The sequence below is a fragment of the Bombina bombina genome, chromosome 1 (assembly GCF_027579735.1).
Source record: "Bombina bombina isolate aBomBom1 chromosome 1, aBomBom1.pri, whole genome shotgun sequence".
Classification (NCBI taxonomy): Eukaryota; Metazoa; Chordata; class Amphibia; order Anura; family Bombinatoridae; genus Bombina; species Bombina bombina.
In genome coordinates, this window is record NC_069499.1 from 419572486 (window position 1) to 419599758 (window position 27273).

At 39.9% G+C, this 27273-nt stretch overlaps 1 protein-coding gene across 1 annotated transcript in view; it reads right to left on the reverse strand.

Annotated features, from left to right (window-relative positions):
* PLA2R1 (phospholipase A2 receptor 1) overlaps window positions 1–27273 on the reverse strand; it is a 528401-nt gene that overhangs the window by 400997 nt on the left and 100131 nt on the right. Inside the window, exon 9 of the mRNA XM_053698351.1 lies at window positions 1091–1203. Within this exon, the coding sequence (XP_053554326.1) occupies window positions 1091–1203 (113 nt within the window). The remainder of the gene's footprint in view (window positions 1–1090; window positions 1204–27273) is intronic.

A 27273-nucleotide genomic window follows, 5' to 3' on the forward strand; every position in this document is an offset into this window, starting at 1 on the left:
AAGCCATACTCCTTTTTTACTCTGAACACTGGAAATTAAGCTTGGAGACAACTTGTTGCCCAAAGTGGGAGCTTTTTTAGGTACAAATTTAATCTGATCTACAACAGGGGATAGTATATCATCTCCTTTTAGAAATGATAAATTACGTTTTATAATTTCACAAATCTCTCGATACTGTAATGAAAATTCTGTGGAGAATACGATTGTTTCATTGTTGAAACTTCCTTCTGCCCTTAGACTCTTACTTTTCACACTCGACATGGGTTTATCCTTAACCTCTCTTAGAGCTTTCTTAAGTGAGCTAAGGTGATAACCTCTTTTTTTTTTTTTAAACTATACATATTCTAGCAATCCAGTTGCGATTGCAATTTTCCTTGTCTGGGTTTGCGCTACTATATGTCACTAAGTGTCTTTTCTCAGTGAATATAAATTCCCAATATTGTATCCCACATTTAATTATGGTTGTTACTTTTTTATGTTTTGTACACTGTTTTAAGAACAATCCCCAGTATGAGTTTAGCCTGCTAGTTGTGATCAAGTATTGTATATTAGCACACTTATGTTATTGCTATTTTCGGTATCCTTCCATGAATGAGAATTGTATAAATGAGCCTGTTTGCCGAGTGCCTTCCATAGATACCCCATGTGGGATATGATTGGAGGTGACCGGTATATAGGTGTTGTTTCATCACTTACCTTCTATCCTATGACTAAGTGCCGCATGGCATGAAACGCGTAAGCACACGCCTCTTTTCCTTGTGTTTGTAGCTTTTTTCTGATGCCGGAATAAAATTTTTTTATAAACTTGGATTCCCGGGTGTGCTGCTTCTTCTTCCTTCTGTACGGCTCTTGACGTGGGATATGCTCAACCCTGTCTTTTGGCTTGCACCTCGTCACCTGCATTGAACAGACTGTTTTGTCAGAGACTGCCTTTTAATCACTGTGATGTAAAAGAGGCTATTGTCTTGCTACATTGAATCTGGAGCTGCGCTACCTCCTTTCTTACACAAAATGTTTCAAACATCAAAAACATGGTTTTCCTTTACACATGTCATGCAAAAACCTGAGATCAGTATCTACCTGTATCTACCTGTTTTTTATGGTTGCTAATGGAGAAGAACAGTAGTATCCACTTGAAGCTTGTTCAAATGTTCGAGGAATATCATCAATTTTGTAACAGTAGGTACCATGTCTTTCCCAGCCCTAGAAAAACAAGACATATAATTTAAAGAACTACTTGACTGCTTTTTACCAAATGTAAAGGAATAATTATACCAAATAACATATTCTGATTAACACAACCTCTGCAGTGAACAAATTTCACTGCAAAATGAGCAAGCCTGCTGCCAATAGTTAAGAAGCAGCAATCATTAGACTACTGCTTCCCAACCTGTACGCCAGCTCTTAGCATGTTTGCCCGGGATGATTGGCAGCCCCTACTCACATGTGTGCAGCGCATAGCTTTCTGCTTTTTGTGATCCCGGGTGGACATGTTCGTAGAATTGAAACTTGTTCGTCCAGGCTTTGATAAATGGGGCTCATAGTATGATCTTACAAAATTTAAATTTCCCCCTCTTTACATTTCCCTTTTTCTTTAAATATATATATATATATATATATATATATATATATATATATATATATATATATATATACATACATACATTATATATATATATATATATATATATATATATATATATATATCAGGGGAGGACAGGGCCAGGGGCAGAGTGGCAATTGCCCCCCTGGCTGCTTTTGGTGATGGAATTAAGGTCAGTGCAGAAGTCATTGCCATTTCAATGTGCATCTATATGTCTGTGTATCAGCATGTGTACATAAACATACATACATACCTATATATAGGTGTGTAGAGTTTGTATGTAGCTGTAGATACAATATATGCACATCATACTGTCTGTCTCTACACTGCCCAGGCCAGAACCCAATTTACTAATCACCTCAGCAGTGAACTGTCATCTGTTCTTCCCAGAACCCCTGGTTACTATAGCTCTAGGCTGTTCTACATGTATGTTGTAGAAGGGCAAAAAGGTTCCAATCCTCACATAATATATATATATATATATATATATATATATACATACATACACTTAACATTCTCCACTCTCTCTTTCTCCTCCGATGATGCACCACACTTAAAAGGACAGTCTAGTCCAAAATAAAGTTTCATGATTCAAATAGAGAATGTAATTTTAAACAATTTTCCAATTTACTTTTATCACCAATTTTGCTTTGTTCTTTTGGTATTCTTAGTTGAAAGCTAAACCTAGGTGGTTCCTATGCTAATTTCTAAGCCCTTGAAGGCCGCCTCTTCTCTCAGGGCATTTTGACCGTTTTTTTTAACCACTAGAGGGTGTTAGTTCATGTGTGCCATATAGATAACACTGTGCTCGCGCACGTGGAGTTCCAGTTAGCCAGCTCTGATTTGCTAAAATGGATGTCTGTCAAAAGAACTGAAATAAGGGGGCAGTCTGCAGAGGCTTAGATACAAGGTAATCACAAAAGTAAAAAGTGTATTTATATAACTGTGTTTGTTATGCAAATCTAGGGAATAGGTAAATAAAGGCATTATCTATCTTTTTAAACAATAAAAATTCTGGTGTAGACTGTCCCTTTAACACATTACAGAAATAACCACCATATGTATTTATTCTAATCTGTTCTATTTTCTTTATTTCAGCAAATAAAAAAAAAGGCAAAGAACACCAAATGAACATTAAGAAAGCACATTCTATTTCAATGTCCATAAGAGTGAGTATCATTTGATCAGTTTTAGATTTTTACAGTTTTCCACATTTTTTAATTTCTGCATGGCCCTCTTTATTATATTTACTCTCATAGATAAAGACTTCTATTGATTCCTGTTTAGTGATTACCCTTATTCCCTTTCCCATGATATGTTATATTTAGATTAGTGAAGATTCTATCTGTACCCATAGCTTATTCCTTGTATCCATAAACCAATCATATGTTTGTAAAACTGTCTCATATTTATATCTCTCTATATTAGGTACAATCTAAATGATCACAATCTTACAGAGACACATCTAAGCGTGATAACACCCACGATATTCAATCTCCATTTCACAACATCAACGTTTTTGAACAATAATGGCTGTCGATCACTGAAAACTGAATGGATACACCAAAAAAAATACAACTGCTTCACACCCATTCACTCTTTCCTAGTCAGCTGCTCTCACCAAACAGGCCACTCCTCCTCATTCTGTTGGTCCAGCATTCTCTCCTCTTAAAAGGTATATGCAACACAAACTTTACTTCCATTATTTAATTTGCTTCCTTCTTTTGTTATCTTTGCTGAAATGTTTATCTAGGAAAGCTCAGGAGCAGCAAATAACCTAGGTTCTAGCTGCTGATTGGAGGCTGCATATATATATATAGTGATTGCCATTGGCTCACCCATGTGTTACAATCCAGCAGTGTATTGCTGCTCCTTCAACAAATTATACCAAGAAAATTAAGCAAATCTGATAATAGAAGTAAACTGGAAAGTTGTTTAAAATTGTATGTTCTACCTAAATCATGAAAGAAAAAATTGGGTTTCATGTCCCTACCCTTTGAGTGCTAACGACGGCTCTGAGCCATTGCAATTTGTCCCAGTCTGGTGCTGACGACTGCTCAGAGCCGTCATTAGCACCCATCCACCTTGAGGGCAATTTGGGGGCTCCCACCTACTCCCATCCCGGCAATCTGGCCTGAATAGTGAGAGGCATCACCGGGGCATCATGATTCGCATGGTGACGTCACGTGCAATGAAGTGATGACGTCACAGCGCAAATTTATTTAAAATGAACAATGGACAACATAGGGAAATGAGGCATGCTGCTTAGAATCCTGTATCTCAGGCATATAAGCAGCTACAGACCCCCATGACCCACCATTGGAAAGGTAATCACCTAACCTTACCAAATGTATAAGTCTTGAGGATCTGAAAAATAAATATATTTTTAAAAAGTTAAAAAAGTTCAAATCCAACTAAGCACCCAGGTGGGAAATGGTTTAGCAGCCAAATGGTTAAGTCTCCTCTCTCTCTGCATACTCATCACTCCTCACAAGGGTTAATGGAGATCAATTGTGTATCAATTGAATAGATTGGTGATTTTTTTTTCTTTTAAATAAAAAATATTTTTACATTGGTATTGATATCTTTATCAATTTTCCAACTGTCTATATCATGTAGATATGTTTTTTTTGCGTGTTTTTACATTTAATTGATAATGATGCGTTCAGTATAGTATATTTAGTGAGATTCAATTGTCTCCACAAAAAGGCACAGTCATCTTGTTTGAGCATGTGGAAATCAGTGACCAATATTATTATATTGTTTTTCAAGGAAGAGCATGTGCATATCAGTGGCCAATATTGTTATATAACTTGTGGTCGAGTGTTCACCAAAGCCATTGATATTCATGCATGATATGGATGATTTTTTTGATAACCAATCCAATATTTGTTCAATAAAGAAATGGCGTTATGGTTTGCCTTGTGATTGTTCTAAATTCAAAAAGAGTATTGGAAGCTGAAAAACAGCCGATAAACAAAATCCACAAGACAGTCAACACCAGAATTTTTGTTGTTTAAAAAGATAGATAATCCCTTCATTATCCATTCCCCAGTTTTGCATAACCAACACAGTTATAATAATACACGTTTTACATCTGTAACTATCTTGTTTCTAAGCCTCTGCAAACTGTCCCCTTATTTCAGTTCATTTGATAGACTTGCATTTTAGCCAATCAGTGCTCACTCTACGGTAAATTCACGTGCATGAGCTCAATGTTATCTATGTGAAACACATGAACTAATGCACTCTACTGGTGAAAAACTGTCAAAATGCATTCAGATTAGAGGTGGCCTCCAAGGTCTAAGAAATTAGCATATGAACTTCCTAGGTTTAACTTTCAACTAAGAATACCAAGAGAACAAAGCAAAATTGGTGATAATAGTAAATTGGAAAGTTGTTTCAAATTACATGCCCTATTTGAATCATGAAAGTTTTTTTTACTTGATTGTCCCTTTAACCCTTATTTTTTTAATACCTGTAAATTGATTAAACACATAGTTAAAATCCACAGCTAGCTCCAAGCAGTGCACTGCTACCAGAAAGGCTATGTACATATGCTTTTCACAAACAATACCAAGAGAAAAAAATATTGGCTATAATTACACTAGCATGGTTACTACTGACCATGCTATTGTGTTTTGTGCTGTACCTGCAGTTATGTTTAAAGCTGTTCTTTTATTTAACTCATTACAGAAACCAGTTGGTAAAACTCTGCATTTTATACTGGGCACCGCCATCTTGTAGCACATTGTTGTATCCCGTGACAGATCTGTAATGTTACTGGCTTTTTGACAGCTGCATATTTTCCTTCAGTTTAGCTCACACAATACAGAGTAGAAGCATTACATTTTTTTGCAGTTTTTTTTGCACAGTTTAAAAGCTCCATAACAAATATAAGCTCCAAGATGGCGGCACCCAGTGTGAAGATGCAAAGCTTCACTAAATGATAATTGTAAGGGATTAAAATAAGAGAATTACTTTAAAGACAGCTGCAGACACAAGAGGAAAATCAATAGCACTGTTGGTAGTAACTGTGCTCCTGTAGTTGTACTCAACAATTTAGGGAGAGATTACATATGTCGCTTCGCCCGCAAAAGCTGACGTCGGCTGTTTTTAGTGGGATATAGCTATCACATATACGGCACCGCATATAAATGCGGCACGTATATTTCACCCTTCGCCCACTAATTTTACTCCCATAAACTAACATAGAACCGGTGTTACAATTCGGTATCATATATTCAGCGCAAGGACTTATGCGGCGAAAATGGAGACATTTTACTCCATTTTCACCTTGCCACACATAAGCAGGCGCAGCAAGCCTTGCGCTGAATATGTAAGTATCGTAACTGCCTAGAAGTATTAACAAACACCTAACGCATGCGCAATATGTACCTTCCAACCGCCATCCCCCCACCGAAATAACTAAATAAAATGTATTAACCACTAATCTGCCATTCCCCCCACATCGCAAAGTATCTAATTACACTATTAACCCCTGATCCTCCAGTCCCCACAACGCAATCTACCTATTAACACTATTAACCCTTAAACCGCCAACCCCCCTCAATGCAATCTACCTAATTAACCTATTAACCCCAAAACCGCCATACCCCCACAAATCAAATAACTAATTTAATCACTAAGCCCCCTAACCTAACACCCCCTATATTAACCCCAATTACATAAAATAAAAAAGACTACCTTACTAATAAATTAATAAAAAATTACAAAAAATAAAAACTCTTAACTTAAAATTAAAATAAAAAATCCTAACATTACATTAAAAAAACTAAGATTAAATTAAAATAAAAAAATCTAATATTACAAAAAATAAAAAAATCTAAACTTACAGAAAAAAATAAAAATAAAAACCCTGATCTAATAACCCTATAAAAATAAAAAAATCCCCCCAAATAAAAAACCCCCCCTAATCTAACACTAAACTACCAATAGCCCTTAAAAGGGCTTTTGAAGGGCAGGTTTTTTTAGTGTTAGGTTTTTTTCATTTTGGGGGGTTGGATGTGTGGGGGGGTAATTTGTACATTATTTAGGTAAAAGAGCTGATCAAAAGGCCCCTTTAAGGGCTATTGGTAGTTTAGTGTTAGATTCGGGGGTGTTTTTATTTTAGGGGGATTTTTTATTTTTATAGGGGTATTAGATTAGGTTTAAAAATTATTTTTTTGATAATTTCGTTATTTTTTTCTGTAATTTCAGATCTTTTTTTGTAATATTAGATTTTTTTATTTTAATTTTAAATTAGGATTTTTTTATTTTTGTAATTTTTAACTACTCATTAGTAAGGTAGTCTTTTTTATTTTATGTAATTGGGGTTAACTTAGGGGATGTTAGGTTAGGGGGCTTAGCGATTAAATTAGTTATTTGCTTTGTGGGGAGATGGTGGTTTAGGGGTTAATAGTGTAATTAGATACTTTGCGATGTGGGGGGATGGCGGATTAGGGGTTAATACATTTATTAGGTAGTTTGCAATGTGGGGGGATGGTGGATTAGGGGTTAATCACTTTTATTAGTAGTTATAATGTGGGGGGATGGCGGATATAGGGGTTTTGACGTATCAGGTTTATTTTTGGAAGGCGGGTTTTAACTTTTACGGGTAATGTCAATTTTTTAGTTTTTTACTTATGCGCCGGCAGATCTTAATCTGCCGTAAACCACTGGCGACTCCAGAAATGTCTATTTCTGCACATTTCTGAACATCGCCAGTTTATCCAACTAACGGCAGTATATGAACTGCCGGCACCTTATATGTGATTCACCCGATGTGCGAGGTGAACTTAAGGGTGACGTGGGTTTCAGCAGTTGTACTGAAACCTGCGCCGCATATGTAATCTTGCCCTTGAAGGGTCATGAAACCTAACATTTTTATTTCATGATTCAGATAGAGAATAAAATGTTAAACAACTTTCTAATTTACTTCTAATATCTAATTTGTTTCATTCTCTTGGTATCATTTCTTGAAGGAGCAGCAATGCACTACTGGTTTCTAACTGAACACATGGGTAAGCCAATGACAATCAGTATATATATATGCAGTTACCAATCAACAGCTAGAACCTAGGTTATTTTGATAACAAGAGAAGGAAGCAAATTAAATAATAGAAGTAAATTTGAAAGTTGTTTAAAAACATAAATTATGCTTGCCAGATAATTTAATTTCCTTCTGTCCATGGTTTCATTTCTTACTGTTAGGAAATACTGAACCTGACCACCAGGAGGAGGCAAAGACACCCAAGCCAAAGGCTTAAATACTTCTCCCACTTCCCCTATCCCCTAATCATTCTGCCCGAGGGAACAAGGAACAGCAGGAAAAATATCAGGGTATAAAAGGTGCCAGAAGAAAAACATAATTTAGGGGGCCGCCCATCGGAGAAACACAGGCAGGAGCCGTGGACTCTCCTTATACAGAAAGAAATGAAATTATCTGTTAAGCATAATTTATGTTTTCCTTCTTAATATAAGGAGAGTTCACAGCTTCATTTCTTACTGTTGGAGGACTAGAGGACACTGAATGATAATGGGAGGGGCAAAAATAGAGGCGGACCCTAATCTGAGGGCACCACAGCCAGCAAAACCTTTCTCCCGAAGGCTACTTCAGCTGAAGCAAAAACATAAAACTTGTAAAATTTAGAAAGTGTGTAAGGAGAACCAGGTAGCCGCCTTACAAATCTGATCCATAGAGGCCTCTTCTTAAAGGCCCAAGAGGAAGCCACTGCTCTAGTAGAATGAGCCGTATTTCTCTGAGGAAGTCTATGTCCCGCTGTTTCATAAGCTAAGCGGATAAGACTCCTCAACCAAAAGGATAAGGAAGTCAAAGAGACCTTCTGACCCTTACGCTTCCCAGAATATGCCACAAACAAGGAAGAAGTTTGTCAAAAATCCTTAGTAGCTTGACTTCAAGGCACGAACCACGTCCAAATTATTTAGTAACCGTTCCTTCGAAGAGGTGGCAATTTCAGATACTCTGCGTGCCGAATCAATAGCCAGTAGAAAAAGAACTTTCCATGACAATTTAAAGGGACACTGAACCCAATTTTTTTCTTTTGTGATTCAGATAGAGCATGCAATTTTAAGCAACTTTCTAATATACTATTATCAATTTTTCTTAGTCCAAGGGGGAGGCGAAGATCTGAACACAGGTCTGATCCTAATCAGAGCCTTAACAAAAGACTGAACATCTGGAAGCTCAGAGAGCCTCTTGTGCAGTAAAACAGAAAAGGCTGAAATCTGTTCCCTCAGGGAAATGGCCGAAAGACCCTTCTCCAGACCATCCTGGAGAAACAATAGAATCCTGGCAACCTTAACTTTATGCCAAGGAAATCCACGCTCTTCACACCAGAATAAGTAGGTTCTCCACAGATATGATAGATGTGACGAGTAACCAGCTTACGACCTTGAATGAGAGTATCAATAACTCTCTCAGAAAACCCTCTCTTGGCAAGGACTAAGCGCTCAGTATCCACGCAGTCAGCCTCAGAGAATCTACATTTTGATGAACAAAAGGACCCTGTTCCAGCAGATCCCTGCGACAAGGAAACTTCCATGGAGGAGAAAATGACATCCTTACTAGATCCGCAAATCCCGTCTTTCGCGGCCACGATGGAGCAATCAATATTACTAAGTCCTGCTTGATGCGGGCCACTACCCAAAGAAGGAGTGGTGATGGCAGAAAAATGTATATTAGACTGAACCTCCAAGGCACTGCTAATGCATTTATTAGCTCCGTTGAGGATGCCTGGACCTCAAACCATATCTGGATAGTTTGGTATTGAGAGGAGATGCCATGAGATCTATCTCCGGCATCCCCCACATGTAAAATATCTAGACAAACACTTCGGGATGGAGAGACCATTCCCCCGGATGAAAAGATTGTCTGCTTAGAAAATCCACTTCCCAGTTGTCCACACCCAGAATGTGAATGAATTTCTGACAGTGAACAACCGTGGGCCTCCACCAACTCCAGAATCCAAGATACTTCCCTCATCGCTAGGGAGCTTCTCGTTCCCCACTGATGGTTGATGTAAGCCACTGAGGTTATATTGTCTGATTGAAATTTGATAAACCGGGACAAACCCAGAAGAGGCCAAGCCTTCAGAGCACTGTAGATTGCTCGAAGCTCCAGAATGTAGATCGGGAGGGAGCGTTCCTCCTGAGACCACAGGCCCTGTGCCTTCTTGGCACCCCAAACAGCTCCCTATCCTGAGAGACTCACGTCCATAGTCATAATCTCCCAGGATGGTCGTAGAAAGGATGTCCCTCTGGACAGATGATCTGAACAGAGAAATCAAGAGAGCGATTCTGTCGACCGGCTGTCCAGAAAAATCTGTTGAGTCAGATTTGAATGATTGCTGTTCCACTGTCTCAGCATGCACAGCTGTAACGGTCTGAGACAGAACCTGGCAAAGGGAATTATGTCCATGCTGGACACCATGAGACCAATTACCTCCATACACTGAGCCACATATGGCCTTAAGGAGGTCCGGAGGGCAAGACATGCCGAAGCTAGCTTGCAATGTCTTTGGTCGGTTAGAAATATCCTCAAAAGATATTGAGTCTATTTTAGTACCCAGGAATTCTACCCTGGTGCTTGGAATAAGAGAACTCTTCTCTAAGATTATCTTCCATCCATGTGATCGAAGAAGTGAAAGAAGAGATACCGAATGGTCCTCCACTAGATGAAAGGATGGTGCTTGAACCAGAATGTCCTCTAAGTAGGGAGCTACTGCTATACCCTGGGTTCTAGTGATGGCCAGAAGAGCCCCTAAAACCATTGTGAAGATTTGTGGAACAGTAGCTAGACCAAATGGAAGTGTAATGAACTGGAAGTGCTGATCCAGGAATGCAAACCTTAGGAACTGGAAGTGGTCTCTGTGGATTGGAACGTGAAGGCAGGTATCCTTCAGATCTATAGTGGTCATGAACTGTCCTTCCTGAACTAGAGGAAGGATGGACCTTATTGTCTCCATCTTGAACAAGGGGACATTTAGAAACTTGTTTAAGCACTTTAGGTCCAGAATCGGGCGGAAAGTTCCCTCCTTCTTTGGGACCACAAACAGGTTTGAGTAGTATCCCAAATCTCTTTCTGACATAGGAACCAGGACAATGACCCCTAAGGAGGATAGATCCTGCACGCACCCCAGAAAGGCTTCCCTCTTTTCTGGTTTTGAAGACAGGCTTAAGAGGAGAAATCTGCCCTTGGGTGGATGAGATTAGAAACCTATCTTGTATCCCTGAGCTATGACCTTCTGGAACCAAGGATCCTGCACATGCCTGGACTAAGCATCTGAAAACAGCAACAGTCTGTCCCTACACAATCCAGCTCCGGATCGGGGGTCGCTCCTTCATGCCAACTTGTTCTTGGTGGGCTTCTTGTTCTGCTTGTATTTATTCCAGGATTAAGCTTACTTCCAAGTTCTCTTGGTTTGCTCTGGCTTAGAGGAGGACTGCTGACGTTGGGACTTTTCAGAATGAAAGGAACAAAAGTTAGATCCTTGTCCCTTAGATTTGTTCTTTTTATCCTGTGGTAGGAAGGCACCCTTGCCCCCTGTAACCATGGAGATAATGGAGTCCATGCCTGGACCAAAAAAATTGTTTACCTTAAAGGGGAGGGAAAGTAGTCTAGACTTAGAAGTCATGTCCACAGACCAGAAATTCAGCCAGAGTGCCCTACGCGTCTGTACTGAGAAACCTGAGATTTTAGCATTCAGGTGAATAATCTGCATGTTTGCATCCCAGATAAAAGAATTAGCAATTCTCAAAGCCTTAATTCTTTCTTGGATAACATCAAGGGGACCCTCCACCTCGATCAAATATGCTAAAGAGTCACACCAGTAGGCCGCAGCTCCAGCAATTGAGGCAAATAAATATCCTGTATGCTAAAATATTTTCCTGAGAAAAGTTTCCATCTTCTTATCCATCGGCTCTATAAAAGACGAGCTATCCTCAAGAGGATATGCTTAGTTAATGTGGAGATAGCGCCATCCACCTTAGGGACAGAACCCCACAACTCCAGCTGAAAGTCCGGGACCGGGAATAATTTTTTAAAGGCAGACGAAGGGGAAAAGGAAGATCCAATTCTATCCCTCTCGTTTTTAATAATGTTCGCCATTTTTACAGGTACAGGAAAAGTTAGCGGCGCTACCCTGTCCTCGTACACTCTAATTTAGGGATCAAAGGTTTATCAGGCAACTTGGCCTCTGGAACCTCTAATGTCGACAGAACCTCTTTTAGAAGAAAATGTAAGTGTTCAATTTTAAATCTTAAGGCTGGCTCCTCCTCAGACGGAAGCCTAGAGGTAGCTGACTCCGATCCAGAAATTTCACCCTCTGAAGACTCAGAGTGTGACCCATCCTGGATACTTGAAAAGCAGACAAATCTAGTATATCACTGGATGTCCCCTGGACCGGAGAGCTATGTTAAACCTTTCACTTGCGCTTAGCAGGGTGAGGTAAAGCACTAAGAGCCTCAGACACCACCATTTTTAACTGCGCGGTAAAGTCCGATGGTAAAAGGCTCCCTCCAGACGGAGGATCAGGCATGCTACGGGAAGCTGCATGTGGCAATGGAGATGACTGATGGGTATGTATGTCACGGGATGGCAAGTCATCAGAGGTGGACGGCTCAGTAGTACCAAAGGGGTTAACCTTCTTAGACATAATAACCTTGTTGACGCATATGGAACATAATTGATAGGGCGGGCACACCAAGGCCTCATCACAATATATACAGGTATTACTATTAGGAATAGAGGGAGTACCCTCAAGCATATCAGAAGCCTCCACAGTAGGATACAGAATAAATAAACTTTTTATTTCTCACAAAACGGCACCTTTACACCCCCAATGACTGGGCACTCACCACCTCGTAGACCCAGGCAACCAGAGAAGAAGCGATCTCTCCGACAGTTAGCTTGGTCAGGAAAGAGTAAATTAAAGTGTGACCACATCCGGTCACGTGGTGTGCAAGGCATGACTGCACCTGCTATCAGAAAAAGCACGCCAAGCTACAAGCTGCACAGCGTTCAAAGTGAAAGTAAAAACTTCTATGTTCCATTACCGCATAACAACAGTCTATGAGCCTAAAAAACTAAAATAAATCTCACACATAAAGCAGCATAAAATCAAAGTAACACATTTGATTAATCCCCACTGTTCAATAACCTCCCTTGGGAGATATTAACCCATGATTCTATAAATAAAAGGAGCCACACTGTGACCCTGCAATTTCAACATAAGTAAAAATTGAAACAATCTTACCAGAATCCTTGCTGTGGAACAGAAACACAGCCTCTCAAGTGTGACAGTCTTGTAGCATCGCTCCTGACATGGACATGAGTGAAGAAAGCAGACAGTGAAACTCATCAACACTGGTTGCTTAAGGAACTGTTAGCAGGTAGTCTGGATGGGTTCCCAGGAAGACTCTCCCTGCATCTCCAGACTCTAACTTTCGTCAATGCTCTCACTGAGAGGCTGACAAGACTACTTAAAACTCCAGTTCCATATCGAAAGGCATATACCCCTCCTGAGGAACAACTCCGAAATCTTCTGACATTTCACTGCCATCCTCCTGTGATGAAAAGCAAAGAATGACTGGGGCATAGGGGAAGCCTTTGGCTGCGGTGTATTTGCATCCTCCTGGTGGCCAGGTTCAGTATTTCCCAACAGAAAGGAATGAAGCCGTGGAAGGAAATTGTATTCTCTATCTGAATCATGAAAGAAAAATGTGGGGTCTTATGTGACATTAAAGACATTAATATTGATTATGATTTTTCTATCCCTATGTTAAAAATATATTTTCACAAATAAACTGTCAGGGTTCTTTTGGTGGACAGCAACATGGCCCACAAGCAAAAAAAACCCAAAAGCTTTTGTTTCTAAGTACAGGTAAAAAACTGTAATGCATAGTAGATAATTAAATAATATTCTTTTGAAATGATTTTCATACTACAAAAACAGGGTTTTAATGTATTTGAGTGCTGTTCATTTATATGCATAAAATATAACTATATATATATATATATATATATATATATATATATATATATATATATATATATATATTTATATATATATTTATTTATTATTCTTTAAGTGTATCTTTTTCTTTTTAATATTCCATCCCCCATTCTTTTGTACCCAGTGGTGTTCCACAATGGAATGTAAAAATCAATACACTTGGGACAGTGATTAAATGCAAAATATGCAAGTTCTAAAATGGTTTGTGGTCTTTTAACAAGCAAAACAAAAATATCTTTAGATTACTCTGGAAGATCTGATATGCCATAAAATGTATGTTATTTCCTTAACTACAAACTACTGCTGATACAAATAAAAAAACTTGTTTTTTCCTTGTATTCTATATTTTCTGCTGATATTCACTCTAATTCTCCTCCATGGGACAAACTCCAGGGACACTTGAAATGCAAAGCCAACAAAAATGCTGCTCCTTTCTTTTGACAAGGCTAAGCAAACATTAAATATAAACTGTTTGGTTTGCAGGATTGCTAACATGCCTATTCTAGCACAACGTTACTCTGCTCACAGTTTATGAAAATTATGAGCAATAAACAATATGTTTGTAAGTTTATTTTAAAACACACTACTTTTAAAAACTATATTTCAAAGGTAAGGCACAAAATAGAGTTTGAAAGCAATGTATATCTGTTCTTATTTCTACAGATGTTACATATTTGCTCTCATAACCTCTGATCTTATGTGCAATGACATCTGGAGTCATTTATATTTATGGTGGGTTTAAGATTTCCAATGCACTGCAGCGATTCTGTACTATGCTGTAATCAAAAGAAAAGACCTCAATGATTAAACTGATATTCTTCAAAATAGCATAATTTATGCTTACCTGATAAATTCCTTTCGGCTAGATTACGAGTTGTGCGTTAGGCTTAAAAAGCAGCGTTAAGTGGTCCTAACGCTGCTTTTTAACGCCCGCTGGTATTACGAGTCTTGCAGGTACAGGTGTACAGCTCACTTTTTTGGCCAGACTTGGAAATACCGCAAATCCACTTATGTCAATTGCGTATCCTCTTTTTTCAATGGGACTTGCATAGCGCCGGTAGTCTGCCAAAAAGTTAGCAGTAGACCCTCTCCTGTCAAGACTGGTAACGCATTCTAAAGTCAGTAGTTAAGAGTTTTACACTACAACGCCGTAGCATAAAACTCTTAACTAAATTGCTTAAAAGTACACAAACACCCATAAACTACCTATTAACCCCTAAACCGAGGCCCTCCCACATCGCAAACACAAAAAAATGTTTTAATCCCTAATCTGCCAAACCGGACATCTCCTCCACTATAATAAATATATTAACCCCTAAACCGCCGCACTCCCGCCTCACAAACATTAGTTAAATATTATTAACCCCTAATCTGCTGTCCCTAACATCGCTGACACCTACCTACATTTATTAATCCCTAATCTGCCGCCCCCAACGTCGCTGCCACTATACTAAAGTTATTAACCCCTAAATCTAAGTCTAACCCTAACCCCCCTAACTTAAATATAATTAAAAGAAATCTAAAGAAAAATTACTATCATTAACTAAATTATTATTATTTAAAACTAAATACTTAATTATAAAATAAACCCTAAGATAGCTACAATATAACTAATAGTTACATTGTAGCTATCAGGGTTTATTTTTATTTTACAGGCAAGTTTGTATTTATTTTAACTAGGAAGAATAGTTATTAAATAGTTATTAACTATTTAATAACTACCTAGCTAAAATAAATACAAAAGTACCTGTAAAATAAAACCTAACCTAAGTTACAATAACACCTAACACTACAATATAATTAAATTAATTCCCTAAATTAAATACAATTAAATAAAATTAGTACAAAAAAAAACACACTAAATTACAGAAAATAATAAACAAATTACAAGATTTTTAAACTAATTACCTAATTTAATCTCCCTAACAAAATAAAAAAGCCCCCCCAAAATAAAAAAAACCCTACCCTACACTAAATTACAAATAGCCCTTAAAAGGGCCTTTTGCAGGGCATTGCCCCAAAGTAAGATTTTTTTTTTTATTTTTTTTTTTAAATGTTTTTATTAAGGCAAAAAAAAACCAAAGATAACAATCAGGGAAGAAAGGGCAACATCTCCAAAGTAATAATACAGATCAATAGTCTCGTACAGTAATACAACATTAAGCAGAACCTTAGTTGAGGCAAGGTATCACCCTTTATCTATGCCTCTTTTTGTGGTGTTTAAGCACTCTGGTGTCTTCAATAAATTGGAGATCTGCTCATGGGATCTGGTGGCAGGGGTCAATCTGAAGACATCTATAGAAATTCAAAGAGTCCTCATCATATGCTAGCTTGTTTTTCGGCATGAATTCAAAATGCCCCTAACCAAACAGGACCGTTCAAGGGACCAGTAATTGCACTGAACCATTGTTACCCTTGGGGACAAGATGATGAGGTCAATAATAAAACAGTTTCATTGTATATAAATTATAGTCAAACTTTGAGTGCAATATACAAACATACAAATATAGTGTAAAACAACGCTATCAAAATTGCTCTACTAGATGATATCAGTGATGTACCAGAACTGATCTCAGTTGCTACTATAAAGATAGATTGACATTCATACTGGACATTAATAGGAACTTGAACATTAGTAAAACTATAGGTCCAAAACTCTTTGATAAACCAAAATACAATAAACACAGGAGAATTTCCTATATTAGGGCCCGAAGAACCTTTTCACATGTATGCAGGGAAACACTTAGGCTTAGGTCTTCAGACTGGGTAGAGACTGCTTAACTCTACCAGAAGAGAGTGCGGAGGAGAAAGTATTCGTCCCTACCGCACAAGAATGGTAGGGGGCGGGAGATAGTCCAGTAAAAAGTTACTCTAACTTTGCTGGTTAGCATACTCAACAGTTATATAAGTACTAATATTATGGATAGGATTGTAGAGAGGTTTCAGGTACAGCCAAATCCCAAGGGATCACACGATGCATGGTATTCTATTCGCAATGCGCATTAATAGTTATAGGGAAGTGTTTATTATGAACACATTTAGTTAGAGAGGATAACCAGGTGCTAGAATTTACTCATTGTCTGATGTAGGGCACCATAGTGGGGGTAATGTCTTCTACATTTACTATTAGGGACTTGGGATTAAATATTAGCAGCGTTTAGCAGGTGTGCATAAATCTAGATAACCAGATAACAACATCTTGTGAAGCAATATGCACTGGAAAAAAGGCATTATTAATAGTTAGGCATAATACTTCCCAGCCACCCAGCAAAGGAGTTGCAGCATTATATGGAGCTGTAGACTTGCAGGAGAGACAGCCAACATCCCTCCAGATGGATCAGGCACATGAGCTAAAGTAATAGCTATCTTATATATAGGGGAATGACCGTCAGAACCAGATCACAAATACAGGGAGCTATTAGTATAAGGGTCAATTGGGAGAGCATACTGCACATCTCTTGGTTACAAATCAGCAGGAGGCAATAAATGCAAATGATAAATTCAGAGGTTTAAATTGGACAGACCTGAGCAATCCTATACAGTTATAAAGTGAATAAACAGAAACATATTCTTTGAAATAAACAGCGTAGCCTGAATTTCCAACCAAGATAAACATAGAGAACCTGTCTAAGTTCAGGCCACATGGCTTCATACTTACTGATTCCTCCCACATAGGCACTAACTGATACCCCAGTAGCTAAGTACCAATCCATGCATATAAAAGGTGGGAAAACATAAGAGTTAAAAAACTGTAGTACATATTGTCTATCTATGGGAAATTATCACAATGATTTTAAGCTTAGTTGAACTTAGAGCACTATACAGGAGATAATAGGAGGTATAATACGTATAACAAAAGCTAAATCCCTCATGTGCCTCCATAGGCTGCTATGGAGGCACATAATTCTGTTATTTAAGGCAATGGATATTATTCACAGAGCCATAGCAGCCTTAGTGTATAAATGTCTATAGGGGCCGGGTAGTCAAGTGTCCTTGAACCCACTGTGAACTCGGTAAACTAACCCACAGCAACTCGCCATCTTATGTGCACAGTCTGGGCATCTGGGAGGGCTGCGCCACCCCGGGAAAGCTGAGTAAAGTGTATCACAGATATGCCGCCAAGATAATTCGAGTAAGAAAACTCAACAGCCCTCAAGCGAGACCAGGCTGTCCGGGTGACCGTAGGAGGGTAATGGCTCCCAGACCGGAGCATCCAGAGACTTTGAAGATGTTCCCGGCAGGATGCATAGGGGCCACTCGAATTTGAAGAGGGGAAGCGAAGTCCCTCTCCTGAGTCCGCCTCCACCGGCATCAATGATGGAGCACCTGGCCAGGAATCTGTGAGTGCCGTAGCGCCCCGTGGCACCAGTTCCGCTCCGTGCTCCATATCAGGGGAAGCGCTGCACATTCGCGCCGCTTGAACTTTGTGCGTGAAAGCATCTAGTCTGTCACAGATTCTCCTCCCATATTCTTCCAAAAGGGCTTTAATGCAGGCGTACAGGCCTTGGGTCTCCATGCCGGGTAACAGCGCACCCCCCTCCAAAATGGCTGATCAGCGTGTGGTAGGGAGCTGCACTGCAGTTCCGCAGCTCACAAAAATGCTTAATTAGTCGCCAGATCTGTATCCCGCGTATCTCAGGGTACTATCAATGCTATTGCCCCTCAGGCACCAGTAGAGGAAGGGAATATATCTATTATAAATTCCTTTTTTTAAAAAGCTTAAGTCAGGAGCTCCTGTATAGTGCGTCTTGCAGCTTTGGCGGTTAGCTCCGCCCCCCAAAGTAAGATAATTTAATTTAATTGTATTTAATTTAGGGAAATAATTTAATTATAGTGTGGTGTTAGTGTAACTTAGGTTAGGTTTTATTTTACAGGTCAATTTGTCTTTATTTTAGCTAGGTAGTTTATTAAATAGTTAATAACTATTTAGTAACTATTCTACCTAGTTAAAATAAATACAAACTTGCCTGTAAAATAAAAATAAACCCTAAGCTAGCTACAATGTAACTATTAGTTATATTGTAGCTAGCTTAGGGTTTATTTTATAGGTAAGTATTTAGTTTTAAATAGGAATTATTTAGTTAATGATAGGAATTTTATTTAGATTTATTTAAATTATATTTAAGTTAGGGGGGGGGTAGGGTTATACTTAGGTTTAGGGGTTAATAAGTATAATGTAGGTTGTCAGCGATGTCGGGGGTGGCAGATTAGGGGTTAATAAGTATAATGTAGGTGTCGGCGATGTCGGGGGCGGCAGATTAGGGGTTAATATGTATAATGTAGGTGTCGGCGATGTTGAGGGTGGCATATTAAGGGTTAATAAGTATAATGTAGGTGTCGGCGATGTTGGGGGCAGCAGATTAGGGGTTAATAAGTGTAAGATTAGGGGTGTTTAGACTCGGGGTTCACGTTAGGGTGTTAGGTGTAAACATAACTTTTATTTCCCCATAGGAATCAATGGGGCTGCGTTAAGAAGTTTAACGCTGCTTTTTTGCAGGTGTTAGACTTTTTTTCAGCCGGCTCTCCTCATTGATTCCTATAGGGAAATTGTGCACGAGCACGTTACACCAGCTCACCGCTAACGTAAGCAGCGCTGGTATTGGAGTGCGGTAATGAGCAAAATTTTGCTCAAAGCTCACTTATTGTCTGGTTTGTAAAAACCCGTAATACCAGCGCTGTCTGTAAGTGAGCGGTGAACATAAACTTCTCGTTAACACAGCACAGCCTCTAACGCAAAACTCGTAATCTAGGTGTTTATTTCTTGGTGGTGATAGTCAACGAAAATCCTTACTTGATGGAATTCACTTCCTGGCCACCAGGAGGAGGGAAAGACACCCCTTAAAGTAAATGTAAAGTGTTAAAATACAATTAAAAACAGGGGCACTTTCATTCATTAAACTTTACATTGCAGCATTTTTTTTAAATGCTTACCTTTTTCTTTAGGAAACCCAGACCGACGAACCCAGACCGGCGATTCAGCATATCGATGACGAAACCGTCTTCTTCCAATCGATGCGTGGCCTAACGGATGGACGCGCTGGGGTGCACTCCATGATTGAAGGAAGTCGGTTTGCTCATTGCTGAGTTAAGTACAGAGGAGCTGCGGGCGGAGAATCACTGGTCTGGGTTTCATAAAGAAAAAGGTGAGTATTTAATAAAAAATGCTGCAATGTAAAGTTTAATAGTATTTTTAAAAACCAGGCACTAATCCATTCACTTTACATTCACTTTAACTCTAAAAATATGAAGGCCGCTTGGACTGAAAGTCGCTTTATATCCGAGAGAAACAAATCCCAGAACCCTAGGATACCAAACAAATCAAGCCTACAGAATAAAGACAAGATCCTTCTTATTAAGAGTTAAAGAGATTGTTATGCATATTCTGGCAACCTAACCCCAGGAAGTCTCCAATCTTGATGTCAAGGATATAAAACTTCCTTGGGAAAAAATACTGGTCGTTAAGGAGAAACTAATTCCCACAAGTAAGGATTTTCATGGACTATCACCACTTTAGAAAGAAAATATGGTTATAAATAATAATGTAATGGTTCAGATAAAGAAAATTTTTTAAAAAACAGTGAGATAGTGTGTAGGTATTGGCACCTTTTAAAGGCAAATTAAACTCAAAGGGGCCGATTTAACAAGGGCCAAATGGCCCCTGTTCCCCTTGTTTCCGCGCTTGCCGGAAAAAGGAGTTAAGAAGCAGCGGTCTTAAGAAATAACCCCTGGGTGCAAACACTGCAGTGCAATAACCACATGACTCTATGTGACCTTATCATCAGCTTGCTTTTAATGATGTGCTTTCTGGGAGATTATATTTTGTTAGAGTGAGGCTACTGCTAGACTAGAGACACATTTTTTGTAAAATATCTATACCTATATATAATTAAATATCCCGTTGTTTGTCTCTTCTCAGTACTAAGGGACATTTTAAAACCAGAAGTACCCCTGGCGGATTTAGTAACCACTGCAGCACCATCGCTTCATCCCTTACTAGCACAGTCATTGCACAAGTGCATTTCATTTCAGCATATGTCTTTTTTTTAAGAGCGAATTCTGTCCTTACTTTCACTTTTGCACAAATTGATATCAAACTGTTCAAGTTATCTATATATTCCTCAGGCATACACAATGCACTTGCACATTAATAAAAACACTTGTAACTTTCTATAATGTAAGCAAAGGATAACATCCAATCACTAGAGACAGAATAAGGAAGAAATGTAGGTGCTTCTTCCTTTAAATCCCTGCCTGTTTTGTTAGAATGGCATCATCATATAGTGTGTGATCTCTTCAACAAAGAAGCAGGGGTAGTTTTTAATTATAAAAATGAAAAACACTGCTCTTTCAGTTTATATCTCCGTATCCATTCAGTTACTTTCATATCTTGCTTATATGCAGATAGCAGCTTTTAGAATACTTCTTAATTACTTTGCATGTTGGGGTGTGGCTTTTATGGATCTAATATCTTGCCCCTGTACTATTCAGAGAAACATGAGACCCCATGTTTAAAACAGGAGATTCTTCTCCTTCAGAGATTTGGAAATTTGACTGAGGCTGACTCTCTCTTTTTGATCTAGATACACAGAACCCCTCATTGGGAAGAGGTGCCTCGCTTTCAAATAATGAGAGGATATGTGCCCTTCTCTACTTAACGTAGGGATGAAAAACATTTATTTTGAAAATTTAGTATATTTTTATTATAAAAAGTTTGGAAAAATATGAACTTTTAACAAGCAGCGGATACTGCTGTCTCCGGCCGAAGTTTCCGGCTCGCCGGAAACTGAAGTTAAGAAGCAGCGGTCAAAAGTCCGCTGCTCCTTAACTTCTCCACCACCTTTTAGGTGGCGGACTGCAATCATCTCGATCCGATAAGTTTGAGATGATTGACACCCCCTGCTAGCAACCGATTGGCCGCGAATGTGCAGGGGGCGGCATTGCACAAGCATTTCAAAAGAAATGCTTGTGCAATTTTAAATGCCGACACCGTATGCTATCAGCATTTAGCGATGCCGGGCGGACATGATTCGCTACAGCGAATCATGTCCGCCCGGCATTTATTAAATCTACCCCAATCCCTCTTATATGAAGATACTGGAATATGCTTTGAAGAAGAGTTTTTATAAGGAAAAATAGAGTAAAATGTTTATGTCTATTATGAAAGCATGTTGCTCTTCTATGAATATGAAAAACATAATTTATGCTTACCAGATAAATTCCTTTCCTTCCGGATAGGGAGAGTCCACGGCTTCATTCCTTACTGCTGGGAAATACAACACCTGGCCACCAGGAGGAGGCAAATACACTCCAGCCAGAGGCTTAAATATCAATCCCAATTCCTCATTACCCCAGTCATTCTGCCAAGGGAACAAGGAAAAGTAGGAGAAACATAAGGGTATGAAAGGTGCCAGAAGAATAAAATAAATAATAGGGAACCGCCCATATTCGGTAGGAAAGGAATTTATCTGTTAAGCATAAATTATGTTTTCCTTCCTAAGATAGGGAGAGTCCACGGCTTCATTCTTTACTGTTGGGAAAACTATACCCAAGCTCCAGAGGACACAGAATGAGTGACGGGAGGGAACAAAAAGAAAGAGGCGGACCCTGTTCTGAGGGTACCACAGTCTGCAAAACTTGTCTCCCAAAAGCTGCAAAAACATCAAACTTGTAAAAATTTTAAAAAGTATGTAAGGAGGACCAGGTAGCCGCCTTACAAATCTGATCCATAGAGGCCTCGTTCTTAAAGGCCCAAGAGGAAGCCACTGCTCTAGTGGAATGAGCCTCTCAGGAGGATGATGTCCCACTGTCTCGTAAGCTAAGTGGATGACACTCCTTAACCAAAAAGATAGGGAAGTCGAAGTAGACTTCTGCCCCTTACGCTTCCCTGAAGATAGAACTTCAAGACGCGAACCACATGCAAATTGTGAAGTAAGCGTTCCTTCGATGAAGAAGGATTAGGACACAAGGAAGGAACCACAATCTCCTGATTGCTGTTGCGATCTGACACAAACTTAGGAAGAAAACCTAATTTTGTACGTAAAACTGCCTTATCTGCATGAAAAATTAGATAAGGGGGCTCACATTGCAAAGCAGAGATCTCAGAAACTCTGAGCGCAGAGGCAATAGACAATAAAAAGAGAACCTTCCAAGATAACAATTTAATGTCAACGGAATGCAGAGGCTCAAACAGAACCTGTTGCAAAACCTGAAGAACAAGATTTAGGCTCCAAGGAAGAGCCCCAGATCTAAACACAGGTCTGATCCTAATCAGAGCATTAACAAAGGACTGCACGTCTGAAAGCTAAGCTAGTCTCTTGTGCAATAAAACTGACAGGGCCGAAATCTGTCCCCTCAGGGAACTAGCAGAAAGGCCCCTCTCTAGTCCATCCTGGAGAAAAGATAAGATCCTGGGAATCTTAACTCTGTGCCAGGAAAAACCACGCTCTTCACACCAGAATAAGTAGGTCCTCCACACCTTGTGGTAGATACGCTGAGTAACTGGTTTACAAGCTTGAATAAGAGCATCAATGACACTCTCAGAGAAACCTCTCTTGGCTAAGACTAAACGTTCAATCTCTACGCAGTCAGCCTCAGAGAATCTAGATTTTGATGAACAAATGGACCTTGTTTCCGCAGGTCTCTGTGACAAGGTAACTTCCACAGATGAGGACATCCCCTTTAGATTCGCAAACCACATCCTTCGCGACCACGATGGAGCAATCAGGATTACTGATACTCGCACCTGCTTGATGCGGGCCACCACTCAAGGAATAAGCAGTAATGGAGGAAAAAGATATATGAGTTTGAACCTCCAGGGCACTGCTAGAGCATCTATTAGATTCGCTTGGGGATCCCTTGACCTCGACCCGTACCTGGGTAGCTTGGTATTGAGACGCGATGCCATGAGATCTATCTCTGGTATCGCCCACTTGCTGCATATCTCTGCAAACACCTCGGGATGGAGAGACCATTTCCCTGGATGGAAGGATTGCCTGCTGAGAAAATCTGCCTCCCAGTTGTTCACACCCGGAATGTGGATCGCTGACAAAGAACAGCTGTGGGCCTCCGCCCACTCCAGAATCTGAGAAACTTCCTTCATTGCCAAGGAACTTCTCATTCCCCCCTGATGGTTGATGTAAGCCACCAATGTTATTGGAATCTGATAAACTGGGACGAACCCAGAAGTGGCCAAGTCTTCAAGGCCTTGAAGATTGCCCATAGTTCCAAAATATTGATCGGGAGGGAAGACTACTCCTGAGTCCACAACCCCTGTGCCTTCCTGGCACCCCAAACAGCTCCCCATCCAGATAGGCTTGCATTTGTAGTCACAATCTCCCAGGATGGTCTTAAGAAGCATGTCCCTTGGGACAGATGATCTAGACAGAGCCACCAAGAGAGCGATTCTCTCAACCGGCTGTCTAATACAATCTGTTGAGACAGATTTGAATGATCGCCGTTCCACTGCCTCAGCATGCACAGTTGTAAAGGTCTAAGACGGAACCTGGCAAAAGGAATGATGTCCATGAAGGACACCATGAGACCAATCACCTCCATATACTGAGCCACAGAGGGAATCAAGGAGGTCCGGAGGGCAAGACATGCCGAATTTAGCTTGCAACATCCCTGGTCTATTAGAAATATCCTCATGGATATGGAGTCTATTATAGTACCCAAGAATTCCACCCTGGTACTTGGGATAAGATAACTCTTTCCCAAGTTTATCTTCCAACCATGTGGTCGAAAAAGACTGAGAAGGGATTCTGAGAATTCTTCCGCAAGATGAAAGGATGGTGCTTGTATGGGGCTACTGCAATACCCTGAGTTCTGGCAACGGCTAGAAGAGCCCCCAGAACCTTCATAGAGATTCTTGGAGCAGTAGCTATGCCAAACAGAAGGAAAATTAACTGGAACTACTGGTCCAGGAATGCAAACCTCAGGAACTGAAAGTGTTCCCTGTGGATTGGAACATGAAGGTAAGTGTCCTTCAGATCTATAGTCATCAGAAACTGGACTTCCTGAATTAAAGGAAGAATGGACCTTATCGTCTCCATCTTGAAGGAAGGGACACTGAGAAATTTAAGCACTTTAGGTCCAGAATTGGGCACAAAGTTCCCTCCTTCTTTGGGACCATGAAAAGGTTTGAATACAACCCCAAACCTCTTTCTTTGATAGGCAGCGAGACAACAACTCCTAAGGTGGATAGATCCCGAACGCACCCTAGAAAGGCATCCCTCTTTTCTGGTGTGGTAGACAGATTCAAGAGAAGTAATCTGCCCCTTGGCGGACGAGATTTGAAGACTATCTTGTATCCCTGAGATACAAGATCCTGTACATCTTTGAACCAGGCGTCTGAAAAAGAGACAGTCCGCCCCCTACATGATCCGATCCTGGATCGGGGGCCGCCCCTTCATGCCGATTTGTTTTCGGTGGGCTTTTTGTTCTGCTTCTATTTATTCCAGGACTGAGCCAGCTTCCAAGTACTCTTGGGTTGCTCGGGCTTGGAGGAGGATTGTTGTCGTTGGGATTTGTCAGAATGAAAATTAGAAGATTATCTTGCGGTAGGAAGGCACCCTTGCCTCCAGTAACGGTGGAAATAATGGAGTCCAGGCCTGGACCAAATAAAATATTTCCTTTGAAGGGAAGAGAAAGGAGTCTGGATCAAGACTTCAACCAGACCAAGACTTCAACCAGAGTGCCCAGCAGGCTAGGACCGCAAAGCCAGAGGCCTTTGCATTTAGGCGAATAATTAGTCTGTTCACATCACAGATAAAAGAATTAGCAATTCTCAGAGCTAGAATAACTTCCATGCCTGTTCATTTATATTTACAACTCAGGGTGCAAGTTCTGGGGTTGTTGCTTCCCTTGTTCAGAGAAGAATTGCCTGGTATTTCGGCTCTGGACTGTCATTGGGCAGGATCAGACTGATATGCTACAGGATATTTTTTCTCTGTGAAGGGGCATAGTGTGCTAAAAGAACTTGCACCCTGAGTTGCAAATATAAATGAACAGGCATGGAAGTTATTCTAGCTTTTGTTCTATCTCAGGAGTGCTGTTCTCTTTCTCTTTTTTCACATTTATGTAAATTACTCTTGGGTTTCCGTAAGAGTAATGGGTAAGCCAGACGTGGAGCCCGTGCACACATGCACTTAGAGAGATACAACGGCACCTCAGTGACGAGGCCCACAGAAGGCCGAAATGATTGTCTGGAGTTGTTGCTTCCCTTGTTCAGAGAAGAATTGCCTGGTATTTAGGCGCTGGACTTTCATTGGGCAGGATCAGACTGATATGCTACAGGATATTTTTTCTCTGTGAAGGGGCATAGTGTGCCAAAAGAACTTGCACCCTGAGTTGCAAATATAAATGAACAGGCATGGAAGTTATTCTAGCTTTAGTTCTATCTCAGGAGTGCTGTTCTCTTTCTCTTTTTTCATATATATATATATATATATATATATATATATATATATATATATATATATATATATATATATATATATATATTGTCTTTGGGAAATAGATGTATGAGTGCTGCCAGCATTGCTGCAGAGGTTGAAGGGGTGGGGGTCAGTCGACAGACCATACGCTGCGCACTGCATCAAATTGGTATGCATAGTTGTCATCCCAGAAGGAAGCCTCTTCTAAAGATGATACACAAGATAGCCCGCAAACAGTTTGCTGAAGACAAGCAGACTAAGGACATGGATTACTTGAACCATGTCCTGTGGTCTGATGAGACCAAGATAAACTAATTTGGTTCAGATGGTGTCAGGCGTGTGTGGTGGCAACCAGGTGAGGAGTACAAAGACAAGTGTGTCCTGCCTACAGTCAAGCATAGTGGTAAGAATGTCATGGTCTGGGCCTGCATGAGTGCTGCCGGCACTGGGGAAATACAGTTCATTGAGGGAACCATGAATGCCAACATGTACTGTGACATACTGAAACAGAGCATGATCCCCGACCTTCAGAGACTGGGCCGCAGGGCAGTATTCCAACACGATAACAACCCCAAACACACCTCCAAGACGACCACTGCCTTGCTAAAGGCGATGGACTGGCCAAGCATGTCACCAGACCTAAACCCTATTGAGCATCTGTGGGGCATCCTCAAACGGAAAGTGGGGTAGCGGAAGGTCTCTAACATCCACCAGCTCTGTGATGTCGTCATGTAGGAGTGGAAGAGGACTTCAGTGGCAACCTGTGAAGCTCTGGTGAACTCCATGCCCAAGAGGGTTAAGGCAGTGGTGGGTAATAATAGTGGCCACACAAAATATTGACACTTTGGGCCCAATTTGGACATTTCCACTTTTTTTACCAATGGTTTAGACATTAATGGCTGTGTGCTGAGTTATTTTGAGGGGACAGCACTGTTATACAGGCTGTACACTCACTACTTTACATTGTAGCAAAGTGTCATTTCTTCAGTGTTGTCACATGAAAAGATATAATAAAATATTTACAAAAATGTGAGGGATGTACTCACTTTTGTGAGATACTGTATATATATTCTTTTTTAATTTATCATTTTTATTAAATTTTAAAAAAATAACATACATCGAAATAAAAGTGGTATAAGATGAAACAAAATAAATATGATCGCATTGATCTGTTTAGAAATGTCCATTTTGTGAATGTAAT